Source organism: Egretta garzetta, unplaced genomic scaffold (genome assembly GCF_000687185.1).
Source record: "Egretta garzetta isolate BGI_Z169 unplaced genomic scaffold, ASM68718v1 scaffold68, whole genome shotgun sequence".
Classification (NCBI taxonomy): Eukaryota; Metazoa; Chordata; class Aves; order Pelecaniformes; family Ardeidae; genus Egretta; species Egretta garzetta.
In genome coordinates this window covers 4,747,044-4,764,896 of record NW_009260774.1, presented here as the reverse complement: position 1 = coordinate 4,764,896, position 17,853 = coordinate 4,747,044, and the positions used below count along the sequence as shown (strand labels likewise).

General features: G+C 39.1%; 1 protein-coding gene across 2 annotated transcripts in view; it reads right to left on the bottom strand.

Moving 5' to 3' along the window:
• Positions 1-17,853, bottom strand: part of SYT1 (synaptotagmin 1) — a 134,962-nt gene that overhangs the window by 64,009 nt on the left and 53,100 nt on the right. For both annotated transcript variants that reach the window (XM_035901691.1, XM_009646285.2), the window contains exons 4-5: positions 15,070-15,237; positions 11,528-11,695 (exon numbers count right to left, since the gene is read on the bottom strand). In XM_035901691.1, coding sequence (XP_035757584.1) covers positions 11,528-11,695; positions 15,070-15,237 — 336 coding nt within the window. The remainder of the gene's footprint in view (positions 1-11,527; positions 11,696-15,069; positions 15,238-17,853) is intronic.

The window sequence follows — 17,853 nt, the reverse complement described above, 5'->3', positions numbered from 1 at the left end:
ACACAGTCCTTGTGTACATATGTTTTTTTCTGAGATGCTGAAAACTACAAAAAAGGTTAAAAGTCACAACTCTTATTGGAAAAATGGAGAAAAAGCCTGATCGTGAAAAACATAAAAGATTAATTTCTGCAGCTTTCTGAAAAGAGGATTGGAAGTGACTTGATTGCAGTGCATAAGTACTGTAGAGAAGAGGAAGCATCATGTATTAAATGGCTTGAATCTACTGAAGAAGGGCATAACGAGAATCAATGACTTGGAGTAGAATCCAATAACATCTAAATAACAGATAAAGTATACATTTTTAACAGAGAGAGAGAGTAACTGCTGAAGCTATAATGAATGTGTTATTTTCTCTATCTACTGGTGTCTTAAAATCAGTAACTGGCAACTCTTTGGGTTTGAAGACCCTCTAAAAGTTTTCCAGCAGAGGTGCAAAGCTGCCTATAATGAATGCTGTTCTACTGTCAGCAGCCTTCTCTTTGTAACCTTTGTCAGCACGGTCTCGCACAGAATTTTCCAGTGGAATTTCCACAACATTCTGATTAGATGATATCAAAATGTGTCGTGGGAGACTTGGTTTTGGTGAACTTCCATTAAAAACATGCAGGATAATGCTGAAAGTCAGGATGCCATGAGGAAATCTGAGCTTTCGGAGTTTGTGGTTGATGGCCAGGCAGCCAGGACAAAATGCCATGGGCTGAGACTCAGAGGGTTTCTAGCTCCTTGCTCTAAAACCAAGCAAGGTCTAACTTTCAAGTTAGTAAGGGGGTTTCCTTGTGCCACCTTCCTCCCAACCTGGCACAAAGGGAACACTACTATCTCCTGGATGCTGCCTGTTTCCTAGATTGAGTTAGATTATAGGGGGTTCTTTAAAATGTTCCTTGAAGATCTAGGAGTCATAGAATCACAGAATCCTCCAGATTTAGAGCAGACAACCTCACCTCATTTAGAAAAAGACCCAGGTTAATCAGACATTGTAGTATTTCTAAACAAAACAAAGGTTTTTGAAATGGGAGATTTTTTCTCTGAAAGAAAATTCTAATGTTAGCTAGTCTAGGTTCAATGCAAATAAAATAGATCAGATTTAAAGACCTGTCATTCTCAGTGAGTTTTAAGAGCTCATATAGTGGTGCCTCCTGGCAATGAACCTAAGGCTAAAAGTCTAAGGAGTATATCCCAGTGTTTATACACAAGATATTCATAGCTCTATATGCAGTGACTGTGCTTGAGGCTGATTAACAGCTAGTTTTCATCATAGGGAACAAATAAACAGGGAAGTTTCAGAGCCTTAAATTCTTACATAATGTGACTGGGGTTTGTGTTCACAGGAACTTATGCCAACTCTAGAACTCTCCAACTGAAATCAAGCAGAAAGCCAATATTCTCAAGGCATTCTGGAACATATGACTGTTGCAGCAAACCTAGTAGAGCTAAATTAAAATCTGTTCTCATTTGCAATTATCATATATCAGAAAATACTAATTTTTGGATTTTTTAATTTTAAATGTAAAAGTTGTAACTTCCAATACACTAAATGTGGATATTTTTCCTTTAGGCTGATGGATAAAACTAAAAGCATACAGTTCTCCATTGAGAAATCAACTAATAGTTTAGTATCACAGACAGACATTCTGAAGAAATAATTATGTGTTTAAGAGATTTTAAATGATTTAAAGGATATGTAGAAAAGTATGATTCTGTATCTAGAGAAACATCACCATTTGCTGTATCAAATTGCAGTGAGACAAATTGGCCCTCATTGTAAAAAAAAGAGAGGATGGGGAAGCATGCGTGTATTTGGATTGTACATGAAGTTACAGGTGGGTTTTTTTGGAGGGCTTTGACATACTCTCATATGCAAGTTAATGTTTAAGAGTGACAGAAAAAGAAAATGCAGGGATGAGAATTTGCTATGACATGAAAGAAACCATGGGTTACAGAGATGTAGAATAGAATAGAATAGTTCAGTTGGAACGGACCTGCAACGACCATCTAGTCCAATTGCCTGAGCCCTTCGGGACTGACCAAAAGTTAAAGCACGTTATTAAGAGCATTGTCCAGATGCCTCTTAAAGGCTGACAGGCGTGGTGCATCAACCACCTCTCTAGGAATCACTGAATCACACAGAATCACAGAATGGCAGGGGTTGGAAGGGACCTCGGGAGATCATCTAGTCCAACCCTCCTGCTAAAGCAGGTTCACCTAGAGCAGGTTGCACAGGACATCATCCAAGTGGGCTGCCTGTTCCAGTGTTTGACCACCCTCTTGGTAAAGAAATGCTTCCTAATGTTCAGTCTAAACCTTCCCTGACACTGCTTTGAACCCTTCCTACTATACCAGGGAGAAGAGCTCAGCACCTCCCTCTCTGTTTCCCCTCCTCGGGAAGCTGGAGGGAGCAATGAGGTTGCCCCTCAGACTCCTTTTCTCCAAACTAGACAAGCCCAAAGTCCTCATCCACTCCTCACAGGACATGCCTTCCAGCCTTCCAACCCTGTCTCCAGCTTGGTTGCCCTCCCCTGGATGCGTTCAAGGGCCTCTCCAGCTGCCTTAAATTGCGGGGCCCAGAAGTGCACACAGCACTTGAGGTGAGGCGGCACCAACGCTGAATACAGTGGGATCATCACTTCTTTTGAGGGGCTGGTTATGCTGCATTTGATGCACCTCACGACACGGTTTGCCCTCTTGTGCTGTGGAAGAACCACAGCTCTTACTTTGTGCCACCGAACTGTAATAGTTATACCTATTTTCTGTACAAGAAGTACAAACAAAAAAATTAAGAGTAATCAAAATTAATTGAAATGACCCACATCTCCTGGAAGACGTGCCTGCTTTAAATCACCACAGAAAATTAATGTTTGGCCTGAGTGATTAACGTGAAAGTCTGAATGAATAAAACCACTTTCGGCATAATCCACTGCTATCTAATTCTGGGCTGGGCATTAACAGACAGGGGATGTCAGCTGCAGACCTCAGGGCACTCACGTGAAAATGAGCTGCTGCCGGTTTTGAAGCCTAAGCTTCACTCACCAGCAGAGATCCTCCCATTAATTTTCATAGTTACTGACGAAGATACAGAAAAACAAAGGTAAAATAACTGGGTTCCAGACAACCCAGTAGGTCTCTGAAGATTACCAGAAGCAATTTAAGTAGCACCCAAAATAGGTTAAGGATCTAATGGGACGCTCAGGCACTGTCTGCTCACTGCCATCTATACCACTGAGAAGCTGCAGTGCCGTCTTCTATGCCGGTCGCATCAAAAGCAAGTTATAAACCCCACGTAACGGCAATCGTCTAGGGAATGACTTAGGTTAGAAATTTATGGCAAGGTCTCTATCTAAGGCGAAGAGATTTGAACTCAAGGTCAGCCAGAAGTGGAAAAAGGCACTAGAGGAGGGTTCCCAAATTTAGTTGCCATTATCAGTGACGGTGGAAGTAGCAGTAACTCCTAATTCCATTCTGTTGTAGGCGAATGCATCCAGCTGATCAGGCAGCAATAACATACCACTGTGAACTCTCTTTCTCATTGCTAGTTTGGAAACTCCTGCCTTTGGCACTATTTCTATAATTGTAATTGCAGCCATAATGCTCAAGGAAAATGTCTTTGGCCTCCATGTCACTGGATTCAGTTTCAGGTATTGCTCTTCATCTAGTGCTTGGCCAGCGAGAAGCACATACAGGTAATATCTGGGTTCAAAAAGGAGACGAGAAATGAATTTCATCTGCGCACTGATGATTGTAGCTCAAAGTGAGTTGTAGCTCAAGTAATTCTGTGGCAGCGACCATACTCAAGCCCTCCACAGAAAAAAATCCTACTCTGGAAACTCTTGTCAGTGGAAAGGACAGAACAACCACAGTACCGCTCCATCCACATAGTGAGTGAGCCAGCCAGGCAGCCATCTGAAGCAAGAAGTCCCCGTTAATGCAATTAAAGGCTGCTCACAAAACTATGAAAGTCCGCACAAAAGCTTCCATCACAGAAGATGCACCACGGCAGAAAGATGGATTTCTGCTCCGTACTCAGGTCTACGTTTTGCATGCACACATACATGCAGAGTGAGAATATGGTGAGAAGTGAGGAGGCGGAGTGGTTCACAGAAGTTTGATCTCTGGTCAACAGAGATACTAAAAAGCAAAATTCATGTCCTCTACCTCTGAAAAACATTAGCATAAAAACAATAAAAGCCTAATACCACAAAACTGAAAATACAGTATTATGTTCTAGATTCTAACTGTGATTTCTCTAAAATAAGGGCATTTGGTGCTAATTCCCGTCACAGGTACAATGCAAAGTGCTTCAAATGCCAGCTAAGCTCGCTGTTGAACTAAACCGAAACACAACAGCCTCTGAAAAGAGGTTAAATGTTTACTGTGGTAATCCCTGACATGGTCTAAATTGGTGTTTAAGAGCTGACAGAGGAAAAAAATGAAGAAAATTACAAATCCCTTACTTTCTCAGACCACTATTCCTAAATTTTTGTCTTTAACCTTTTCAAAAATACATCTTTCTCTGATGGTTCTGGAAACTGAGATTTTTTACTTCTATGTGGAGTAGGCACAACAAAGTGAGGAGACCGGTGTGACATACTATGTGTCAGCCTTTTAGGGAAAAAGCTGTTGTCTTTGTGAGAGCTGCTCTTTCCTTGTGACTGTTAAAATGCTGTTCTGTTCTGAAGGTCCTTCTAATGACACTTATGATGGAGTATTTTGATACAGCCGTCTTACAGCTTCCCTTAGCTCCCGATCCTGGTTTGTAACAGCAATCAGATAATGATTTTTGTCACTGTCGGTTTGCAAAGGGAGGGAGAAAGGGAAATAAGGTATTACCCTGGACTGCTGCAAAGTTTCTGCCCAGAATTCCAGTGAGAAATAAGTTTCTGCCTCTGGATAATGCATTCACTGATGCTGGTAGTCAGAAAAACAAGTAAGCACATAAAAGTCCAGGTGGAGAACAATGCAGGAAAATTTCATATATAGCATGTTCTGTTGTCTTTTCTTACCAATCAGCTGATTCTGCAGACGCATTTGCGATCCCTTCCAGATTACAAAGCTTTATAACTGGGAGTGCTCTGCGATTATGGCTGAATTCCCTGGAATTACTTTTGCTGCTCCCATCCAAAAGATCTCTTCATAGTGTAGCTTTAGCGCCTTCCCTTTGGAATATACTTTAACCCATGCCAATGACTGATACATCAGCTATCTGAATAAATCACTTGTAGGTACATGGAGAATATCTTCAGCATCTAAGTGATATAAACTTTGCTTAGGCCTTTTAAAGAAGAACTTTAAGATGATTTCAATCCCTCTCAGCTTCATTCTCAAAATCCTACGAAAACGTGATTCACAACATTGCTTTCCAAATGCCACTGCATGCTTAACATCCAAGTCCAGTGCTTTTGAACTCCTTGGCTGGTCTGGTCTCTCTCCTCTATCAAGCATTTTAAAATATCCTATGCTTGAGCAATAAAAGATCACACAATAACTTTAAGACACAGAGATGGGGAATTGTCCACTATTCCTTCCTTGTAACTTTCTACAAGGTCTTTAGGAATATGCCTTGTCTAGAATCGACATTATTATCATTATTATTATTTTGTGTATGGATCATTAGATGCTTAGCACCAAGTGTAGGATCTACTTTATCAGCACAGTTTAACCTCAGGATGCCCTTCCACACTTGAAAGTCAAATGGTAATAAGTATGTTTGAGACAAATAAGCAATACGAGTTTTTATGATCTCAGAATGAATACTGACCAGAAATAGAAGGGCCCCAGCAGAGCCCAAATTTGTCACTGAACTTCTCCTTCTTGTCTACTGTCCCTCTGTATTTGAAAGTAGTATCTGTAAAGCCAGACAGTCTGAGATGAATCAAGACAAGTTCCCTTTTGATTTCAAGTAAGCCAATTACATTCTTTTTGTATAACACAAGAATGCCTCTGACCTCCTAAGGTAGGTGTCTTTTCCAGAGAGGGAGTTAAGAAAGAGAATACTCAGCAAAGGTATGTAGTGGGCTTGTCAGCAGTTTGAGTTTGAAAGGCGAAAAAAGAAATGCGTAATTCTAATAGCTTGAAACAGTACCGTAACCACTCTACTTGAGTCATGTGGTCTTACCTTTAAATCACAACATTTCAACATCTTCAGTTTCAAGCTGAAGACCAACTAATTAACTGCTGAAGAATTTCAAATCGGGCTTGCTCATTCTCAAACTTAAGCCACCTCCCTCATATTAAGAACCTCTGTTTTGTTCCCTGTCTCACTACCAAATTCAGCTCCTCTGCAGGACAGCTGTTGCATTTACATTCAGCATTGTGCACTGAAGTGGATGTATGTGCAGCATCGTGCATTTACTGTATGTAACTCTGCCACAAAATCTGAAAATTAAAAAAGATTTAACATTTTAAACTTTCAGTTGGGTGTAAGATGAAGTGAACTTGATAAAATTTGAACACCAAGCAGAGAACATAGTGATCCAATATAATATGCAGCTAAATAAAGCAGACCTCACATCTTAGAATTTACCTGACACTTTGACAGAATTTCCATAGGGATAATGTTACTTCCTTTTGCAAAGCACTATGCTATCTGCAAAGCTGTATAAGAACTAAGTGTTATTAGAGATGGGAAAGGTCTATTAGATCATCTGTCCATCTCTGGTATAACAGAAAATGATGGTGATTTGCTGCTGTGATTTGAGTGACATTTGTAGAACTGTCCTTTCCTCTTAACTCTCTGCAAGTTTCAGTGCTGAGGATTCAATAAGCCGTACAGCTTACTAACTTTGTCACTCTCCAACTTCTATGAAGCATACTGAGGTATTAGATATACTCATACAGGCCCACTTTTCCATCTCCTTCCTTCAACTTTTAGTTTTCAAAGACGAAGAGAAGAACAAACTGCATGAATAGCACACATGTCAGGCTGGTCTTCCACTCCCCAGCTTCAGACTGCTTCCATCTTACCCATCTGCAAGGTAGTATTGTAGCATCTCCCCCACTTGAGATTGTGCAACATGTAGGAGAGAAACTGTTCTCCGTCTTGCTGGTGTTTGCCAGCAGACTTCCATCCAAGATACACTGTCACAACCCACTGTGATACCAGCATGCACCCATCATGTAACCTATCCGTGGTGGATGCCTGATCAGATAATGCACAAAGTCTTATCTGGAAGATATATAAGAACCAGGACCCTCAGAGGTCTGCAGAGCTCCTGGTGGTGGATACTGGCAGGTTGAAGATCCTTCTCCTTGTGGATGAAGGCTCTGCTTCTCCACTGCTTTCAAGGGGAAGAATTGTTTCTGCTCTTCCTTATATTCCCTAAAATTTGTTGGAATGTTTGCTAGAACAGGTTTTCAGTTTAAGTGCCAATATAACAAAATGTCTGGAGGGAAATCAGTTGAAGTATGCAGAAGATGACTCTCAGTATGATTCACACTGCTGTGAGCAAAGACGAGGTCTGTCTGGCCTTCTGCACCGGAGTGATAACGGATATTGGATGCAGTGTGTACTCAGATAAAGTTAATGGCAGTGACATCTGGTAGATGACACAGAGGAGTAAACTCTTATCATCTGTTTTTTAACACTCTGTGCCCAAACCATTATATGTCAGACTCGGTAAAAGTGAATAATCTTTCAGCATCTACCACTCTTCCCTCCCATGCTCTCAGTCATATGAGACCGAAGGACTGCTAGATAAATCACCTCCATATATTCACAAGGACAGCAGAGCTAAAAGCATCCAGGAAAAAAGTATTCAAGGTATGCAGCTCATTAGTAAGTGGCCTCCCCAATATTTAACAATCATTGTACAGACTTGTACACTCCCAAAGCCCTCTCACAGGCAGAACAAATGCTTACATAAAGCCTTGTACCTTCAAAGTGCTTCACCAACATAAATATATTAATAAGACCTTTCCCAGAAGAGAATGCAGTGTCAGAGAGGTGCCATTCAAATGGCTGGGCCGTGAGAGGCAGAGCTTCAAATATTTCATTAAACCTTTATCCTCTACCATCAATTTCAAGCCCATTTAGAAAAAAGGATGGAAAGTACAGTGGAGCTTTATGAGCAAAAAGAAGAGTAACCGCTTGTAAAATGATTTTGCCCTCTGTGATTGCAGTGTTAATTAAATTGTATATTCTGTGATGTGCATCAACAGAATTCTACATAAAGTGGAATAAAAATAAGATTTTTATACTCAGTTTGACTGATGCCACCTAGATGGTTCTTTCAAAGTGACTGGTGACAACTGCCACTGATGTGCTTTGGTATGCATCTTGTTTTGGGGTCATAACAAAAACATTAAGGATAGTTTGGTATCTGATACTTAATTGCAAACATATGTAGAATTCTAGTTAGTGCTAGATTGTTAAGAACTGACAAACTTACCTAAGTGCTGTAAGGGCAAAAAAGGAAATAAAACATGTCATTCTTCAAACACTGCAGACTACATACAGATGTGCTTTTCAGGGACAAATTAATTACGCAATTATAACATGTAGAATAGTCTACAAATGATTTTTTTTGTAGTAATAGAATTACATTCGTCATACATTTTTTGATGAAATCCAGTTGCTTAGGCTTTAATTCAATTTTTCTCATGTTTTCTTACAATTAGTAAGCCAGACTGCCATATCATGTTCACGATCACTACCAAGATACAAGCACGTGTCTGTTGCCACACATCTGGCCTAGGTAAATCACGTTAGCCTTTGTATGCGCAGTACTGTATTTGCCAATTCTGAAGCCAGGGTACTTCTTGGTCACAGCTATATCTGCTGTGAATTCTGCAATGTCTGCTGTGCCAGCTGATAACAGGTTCATGGAGATAGGACCTCTCCCATCCCTCTCTGCCCCCTACTTATTATCACATAAAATGTACTAGAATTTATTTTGGCACCTTTACTGCGGAGCAGAGGCTGGAACACCAAAGATGGTAAGGTACTTGGCAGTAGTCAAATATGGAAATATGAATGGCATTTCATGTGAAACACAGCTCCCAAATCACTGTTGTAACTCTTGGTTGTTGCTAGAGATTTCTTTTCCAAATTGGACTAAGTGATTCTTTGAATAAGGCTCAACATATATATGACAGAGTAGAGGTTCCACAGCAGAGCAAAAATACGTGAAGACCTGTTGAATTAAATATACTTGGCTTACCTACATCTTGAGTAACTGGTTTCTGTGGAGTCACTTTTTATTTGTACAGTTTGCTCAGGAGCTGTTGTAGAAAAGCTACAACTAGTATTATAGAAAACTAAGATTAACAAAGTCTCCAACTAACCTAAGTTATGATATTTTCCCATGTTTATTGGATACCTTGCATGCTTCTGAGCACAGAATGCAAAAATTAAACAGGAGACCTCCTGCATTATGAAAAAAATATTTAGGGAGTTGGTGTAAGCACAGTTTTTCATGATGTTTTCATAGGATCATAATGCCTAGCTTCTTAAAAATAAAAAAAGCCATGCATTGGTAGTAACTTCAAAAAGGCCCTATCAAAAAACTTTACAAAAATGACGTTTTTTCTGCATATATTGTACCTGAAATTTGAAGAAAGGTGAGGGCAGAGGCTCAAATGGGAACCAAGCAAAGCTTGTTTCTTCTAGCTAACATGACTCTCATGCAAATATATTTGCACAAATGACAAACACATGTAAAAATATACATCTGTCAATTCACTTGGGCTCAGAAAGCACAAATAAGGTACAACCTAGATTTCATCTCTACTGCAAACTATTCAAAGCTCTTGTAATATTCTTCTGATATCCAAATACTTTAAGAATTATTTATTTTAATTACCTCCTCCTGTTTTAATAAAAAGTTCGTTCCAAGTCAGAATGCATTTCTGGGAGTAGCTCACACTGTTCAATATCTATTTCAAGCAACATTATCATTGTTTTGCATTAGCAGGATATGAACTTTATGAAGCAACCAAGCTACTGAGTCAGGTCTTATTGCGGACATGAGCTAGAAAACTCAAGAGGCAATGTTCCATGCCACAAGACAGATGAAACCCCATGCTAATCTATACCATGTTATCTGCCAGCTGCATATGAGGATATCATTGTTTATGTTCTAAAAGCTTGAAGTTATACTAAAAAGGTAAAGTTTCAATTTGGCCTTGGCTTATTTTATGTTTTGAAACAGAAAAACATGAAACACTTTGATATCACACACAGTAGTGCAATAAAAGTCCAGTCTGATACTTAATAAAGTTTGCAAGGATTAATACACTCTGATTTCCCATTTCTAGCTTTCTGGTATGCTGAGGCCTTAAAGGAACATGGCCCTTGAACTGCAAACTTCCTTTTTCTCTTTTTTTTTTTTCATTTTCATCTTTAGCACTAAGAATGGAAGAAAAAAGCCCCATATAGCATGGGTACCAATGATGACGCATGCAATAAGAGAGCCCTGCAAATGCTGTAGCTATGAAACAACACCATGCAGAATAGTCTCGATGTAGTGGCTGGCTTTCAAATCAGTACACAGCAGACAAAAAGCCATCTGAAAATACAGTCTTTAAAAACAAACACACAAAAAGGCAAGACTGAAATCTACCATAACTGAAAAGCTGAGAAAGCTGCATGGCTCAGCATCTGCTGAATTTTTCACAACTTGTAGTCTAAATCCAGTATTGAGGCTTTTGTCACTTGTATTAAGGAAATACTTCATCCAGAGATTGTCCCTTTAATTACAGAAACTAAGGTTCGAATCCAAAGCCACTTATTAGCTAAATTAGACAATGAGGAACTCAGATTCATTCTTCTTCCACCAGAGAATTGAAGCACGCTGTGCACTCTGACTATTATGAGTGGGCAGATATTATCTAGCAATCAAAAGGAAAAATAATGTAAAACTGAGTAGAAAATGGTCTCATAATAAGTAAAAAGGTGGATGTGCCAGTATGAACAACCTCACAGGATTCACAATTTAGTGATGAAACATTTCCAAAAAGTGTCTCGTGTATATGTAGCACTGTACCTATTAAGTAAAGAACCCACAGGGTGTTGGCACAGAGAGGAAAATAAAAAAGGTGATTAATATTTGAGTGAGATGCTGTTCCAAGGCCCTTGTCAAATGCATAATTCTAATCAATGGATATAAAACTGTACGGTATTTCAATGAAAACCTACCATTATCTTCATGCACAATAAGATGCCTTTAGATGCAAACATTGAGAATGATTAGGGCCACAAAGAAGCCTAAGTGCACACCGCTCTTATAATTCAAATGGAAATTCTATGTACCCAAACTGCATCAATTCACGAAAAAGTCAAACTCATGAAAACTTTCTAAATATATTGCGTAAAGTATCAGTAAGATTGAAAATAGGATTAGCAAAGGAGAATGTACCATTCAGTGAGTATTGGAAAAGATGCTTATCAAAAATTTATCAGGCAAAGTAAGTCTGAGAAATGCTGATAACAGATGGGAGCTGTCCTGGTAAAAAAAACATTGCTGGTTTGACTCTTTCTCTAGCTGAGGATATAAGTGTCCTGGGGGAAAAAACAAAAACGTCTGATTTTTCTTACCTCTTCCTTCTCTGCACTTTGCAAGTCCCTCCACTCCTCAGTGACATGACCAAAGTCCACTGTGTTCATCGCAACCTTATATTCCCCAATGATATCATGTTTGGAGAAACGATCAAAGTCGTAAACTGCCATCACTAAAGTTTTTCCACCCAGCTCAGAGTATGGCACCTGCAAAGAAGAGAAAATGACAAACTCCGTATCTGAGACAATAAAGATCGGTCCACTACAATGCAAATCTATTTCTTTGGTTTATCAGCTGTCATCTCAGGTAAATTGAACTGCAGAGAAAATTATGAGGTGTATTTGTTTCAGAGTCACCAGATGCAGTATTTTTTGAGACCAGGCTCTGGCACTCGATAGAACAATGTGGCAGCTCACTCATCACTCCATGGGTTTTTCTCATTCTACTTTAAATGATTTTGTAGGTGATGAAACTGAAACAGGAAGCCCAATTATTTGCACTGAAGACACATGAACTTTTCACACAATGGTGCCTTTCCCTCAATAAATCAACTGTCATCACTCACAAATGGGTAGCTCCCAGACTGATGAAAAAAACAGAACCGGCTTACTGTATCTGACACAAAGTAATTAGACACTAAATAGTTCTCTTACAGTACCACTACCTATTACCACGGCCTATTTTTCATCATTATACCTTTCACACTGTAGATACTAAGGTGCTTTCTATGTCACAGTGTACAGCTAGAAATTGTGCTGGCAGAAGGCCAAGTTCTGACTAATTCTCCAGCTGTTCTGATGTGTTTTGGACAGATGCTGTGAGTTAGGATGCTTATGAGTCACATTTTTAACATTCAGATGAAGATGCGCCGTTCAGGGTAAGCTACACTTGAGTGGCTATCTGGAGAGGTCTGATTTAGGAATTGTTTGGATTTACACTGAACACTTGGTCAATTTGAATATGTTCTGCAAGTAGAAATGGTTTCCACGGGCTTCAGTAACATTTCTCTATTAATTGTCTATATAAAAAGAGAAAAGAAAGCATGGCATTATCATTGGCCTTGTTAACCGCTGTATGTTCCGGTCTGTTTAAACCCTAGGACTGCTGTCTTTTGTTACTGTTCGGCTTCCACTTGCTTTTTAAAATACTTACTAATACCATGAGTTGTTTTTCTTTTTCATAACTTGTTATATAATGTTTAAAAGGAGCTCCAGCTCCAGCTTCCATTACTAAGTACAATAGTTTCAGTGTGTACATGGTTGTGTATTGAAGCAAACACTATAGCAAAATCTATTTTGATTCTGTAAATTATTTGTAGCTTCTAAAAAGCTATAGAAGGCAAATGTATGTGGAAGGCAAAACTCCAAATAATTCACTTTTATTTTTACGCAGCCTCAACAAGAGGAGAAGAGAAATGTTCTGAAGTTTCTTTCTCTGCCAGTTTATAATACCGCTTAATGGATTCTAGTCATTTGGAATGCACGAGAAGACTACATTTATCATTATTTACTTTTTTTTTTTTATCATTAACTTGACCTCAGCAAAGCTTATTTTAGCTACTTTCCTTTTTAAGAAGATCTAGTAGCAGCGCTTCCTCCATTCATTACCTCTAAAGCAGCCTCAGCCTACAGCTTTGTTCAGGACACCCGAGGATGCCCTTAGCTCTTGAGAAGGATCGCTCCCTCTCCCTGCTCTCTGCTCTGCGCAGAGATACTCAGCCTCTTGACTTAATGCAGGTGAGACCTTGGTGGAAGGACACGTATAGGAGTGTTTTTCTGGCACAGACGTGCTGGTCCTCCAGACATGAACCCTCATCCCGCTTTGAGCCTGGGGAGGACCACCTGCCTCTGCCAGACTGGTGGAGTCTAGCGAGGATTTCCCAGTCTCCTTTTGGCAGCACAGTGCGGCTATACAGTTCAGACAGCTGGAGCCTGACGAACACCTGGGACAGCACCATGGATGTCTGGGAAAGAGCAACAAAAAGGGGACTAACATAGGGAACCACCCAAAGACGAGAAGGAATGGGGTCCTGAGCTCAAGGTGCAATACAGCAGAAACATAACCCATCTCATCCCCATTAGCCCTTCTTTGGGAGTAAGGCAGGCAGCTCACAGCTCTGCCCTGGGGGAAGGGAAGAAGAAGGCTCTGAGCTGCCCACCCTGGTGGGCAGCTCTGCCAAAGCGAGAGATGGGAAGGATGCCAACAGAAGCTGTGCACCACCTGAAGCGGGTCACAGAAGTAAGGCCCAAGTAAACGAGATATTGCCAGTAGTTCCCATAAAGGTTATTAATTACAGTTGCGGTACTAGTTAAATGGTCACTTGTCTTTTTCACTGTAGTCCCCAGAACAATGACAGTACTTGGCCTGCTCCGCTGGTTTTCTCTTGAGTACAGGCCACAGTACCCAGGGGACGATCGGTACCACATTGGGGTGCACCTAAACACTTGGTCAGGTCTTGCGTGGAAAGCAAACTTTCTTCTGGGGCATAAAATTTGAATATTAAAGATGTGACTTAAAGCAAGTGGATATTGTAGGCCAGGAGTGGATGACCTGATTTATTATTTGTGCTTTTGTCTTAGATGACAGAGTTATTGGTTCTTTCTTTTATTTTGTGAACTGCAAGGGAATCTGTAATTTATAACTCTGTTTTCTTTTAAATACTCTCTTAGGAAAGCTCAAAAAAAATAACTCCCCACAAAAGATTATTTTTATGAACATCTTCAAGGGGAAAAATAAGCTTATATATGCAGTAGTAGTTCTGGCCTCCAGGGATATCTTTCTCATTGAATGATTACATAGCCTGAGTCTTTCACTGTTCCTGTTTTCCATCTGTAGCTGTCATTATAAGATTGGGCATAGAGAGAAAGGCCTAAAGTAACAGCAGAGGAATGTATATTAGGATAAGCCCTACGAAACATGCTGTATAGTATTCCTTTATTGTATTTAACTGGGGTTTAGGTACAGCTACAGTTTTAGAAAAACACTATTGATAGATACTATTGGAATGACTTAGATAATGCAACGTAAGGCTTGGCTACATTTATTTAATTCCTATGTTATTAAACCCGAGACATGATTTCTTTTCATATGTAAAGTAGCCTGGCAAAGAATTGCTATGACAAAGTCTAGCAAGATTAATCTGCCATATTGTCCTTCATCCATTTACCTTCCTCGAGTTCTAATTTATTTTTGAGGGGAAAAGAAATGGTATACTGAAATTCATAAATCAGACTACAAAGATATTTAAAGAAAATGCGGGTCTTGCAAAATTCACCTGACATTTGTCAAAGTGTCACTGTTTGCTGACTTCCTTGTAAGTTTTATCCAGGCATAAAATACGGATCAGATTGACATACATCAGGATAACTGAAGTGCCTAAAATCAAACTGCCTTTTACACCTACTGAGGTCTGACCCTATGTTATACCATTTTCATCATAAGACTGAATAGCAGAATTTTCTACAACATGAAAAATCACTGTGCTGCAGTTACCAATTAACTAAGATGTCTAACTTCGTAGCCAAGGACGAGATATATAGTGGTTAAATAAAAAAGTTTCAATAATTATGAAAAAAAATACCTTGAATGTAAATTGCTCATTGAAAACAGGGTTAAGGGTCTTTCTGTGGACTTTTGTCTCATATTTCTTCTTCTTATCAGGCAGCAGGAAAACTTTCACATAGGGATCAGATGTACCACCCATATCTAAAGCAGGCAGCTCAGCTGCTTGAATAATCCCAACCAGAAGCTGAAAAGAGAGAAAATCGGCAGAATGAAATTTCAAATAGATATTTATAAAAAAAACTGTAACAGAGAAATACACATGCAGGCTCTATTTCTGGTCTATCTATGAAAAACTATTTCCCCAACCCACCCTCCCCTCTTCAAGGAAGGCAAATGAAGCAAGACTATAGACTTTAGAAAACCAATTATGGCAGATGCAGACTGTACAAAGGCTGTTTTTAAGCAAAAAAGAGGTTTTCAAAGGGCAGCTGATTACAGCTAAATACAGACTTCATCTTTTTACAGACTGCAATCAAATAACTTTCAATTGCTCTCTCCTCTTGTGCATTATTTTTCTATGCTGGGCACCATGAATAGAAATCACATTATTAAACAATCAAGAATGTCTAATTTTGACTACAAAATTTGTATTCTAAATCCCCAATACGTAACCTTCCCCCTGACCAAACACAAAAAGGTGATATATCAAATGCAAATCATCAGGCAGAGCATTACTGGAAACAAGTGGATCTTGCAGTCTTCCTTATATTTAAATTCTCTTGCTATGTATACAAATGGGTTTAGGTAGTAAGTACAGCCTTTTCAAAAAATATATAATCCATGAAAACTAACCTTTGGTAACTAAACCCTAATAAAAATTTGTAATCCCATCGAAAACCAGAAAAAATCTTAAATCTCTTATAGACTTTTAAAAATAAGACTGAAGCACATTTGAAAATTGTAAATGCCTTGGCCATTTTTAAGTGCTATGAATGAAGGCTTATGTTATGTTATGTTATGTTATGTTATGTTATGTTATGTAGACATCCCAGCCTGTATTAGGCCTCATCATCATAATGGGGTTGAGAGAAAGAAAATACTTTTAATTTTGCTTCATAGACACAGAACTAAAGTAAATATTCAAGTGACTCTTCAAGGTCAATCTGGAGACAAGATATTAAGAACTGGGAATGAAATCTGAGAATATTTTCTTCTAAATCAGTGCTTCAGTCACGCTATATATTCTTTTAAAATTGGAAATAGAAGCTCTAACTGGAATACAGAACAATATAGTCTAGGAAAGAAGTTTCTGACTTCTGAGAGTTTCCTCAATGTTGGACTGATTTTTACCAGTTTTAAATTCACAGTATGGTCTGCATGCTTTCCTACCCATAGGACTCTTAAGCTCTACAAAACATTTTCCTTTAGCTGTAAGAAACACTTCTTTTCTGTCTCATTCTTATTCTAGATGCATTACAGTTCACAAATACATGGATAGGCTCAGGATCTACATCAAGTCTTTCACATCAAAGAGGGAAAAACAAGTCTATGACTTTTAGTTAACAGAGTGGAAAGGCAATTCAATTCCCTTTTAAAATTTCTCTCTCTAAAACTGAGGCACTGTGCTCTGGAGAGTACATCGGTCATCTTGTCTCCATTCTTAACCCTGTACAATATAATAGCCAGATTTTTGGTCTGTAGTTTCACTCCACTGTGCTATACTAACCTCACTGAATCCCCTCATCTGCTCTTTTATATCATCTAGCCTGTGACAAATTCCAAGCTGCAACATAGTTTAGAGCAGCAAAATAAAATAGGAATCCAAAACTCAAATAATTTATTACCTTAATTACATACTATACACTTCTGCAGATTTGTTGCTCTCCCATCCTATATCCCTTTGTAAAATATAGTTCACAAAATCAACATTTCTTTTAATAAAATTCACATAGGAAGTTTGTTTTCATATTCTAAGGAAACTGAAATCCATTTGTCAGAACACATTTGCAGCTTTTCCTTCCCCCCTCTTTAGATCTTCTGCTTCTGAAGGGTCTAACACTTCATACTGATTTCATACTGATTTCAAGGGGGATCAGTGTAACTCATCACGTGGCCAGGGAATTTGCTCTGGGAGTTGAGGAAAAGCTCCTTTAACCACAGGTTCTTGAAAGGCTTCAGAATTCTTTTTGGCTCTTGCATTGGAAAAGAAGCACTGGTAGTCAGAAGAGAGTTGAAAAGATGGGGAAATACTATGTATTATGCCAGGTCATAGCTGTGTGTAAATGTCCTGCTGCTGACATGGAAATTTGTCTTAATTTCTCTTATTTTGTATTGCAACAAGTAAGTGTGCTGCATTCCGTGAACAGCATCAAATAAAGAATCTGAATGTGGGTTTAAATCACAAGAAAATGTGGAAGTCAGCTCAGATGACAGTGTTGGTGGACTTCGGTCCAAAGTTAAGCACAGTGAGTTTTAATGTGAGGCTATGAATTGGTATAATTGAGAAGTTGTCAAAAAACGAAATGCAGGATGTGTACTCTATGTATTGGGAGCAAAGTTAAGCCCGGGAAGAAGAGAGGGGTCGGGAAAAAGGAGTTTTAAGATTTAGTTTTTATTTCTCATGAAAGTTCATTGAAAGACATGCAGTAGAAGTGAAGAAGTCAGATGTGTTGGTGGACTTCGGTCCAAAGTTAAGCACAGTGAGTTTTAATGTGAGGCTATGAATTGGTATAATTGACAAAAGTGATCCCAACCACAGCAAGAGGCCATGGAGAAGGGTTAAATATGAGCTAGTTCAGGAAGTGGCCAGACCTGTTGAGTAGGTTGATTCAAGGTCTACATCACATTACAGTGTCTATTC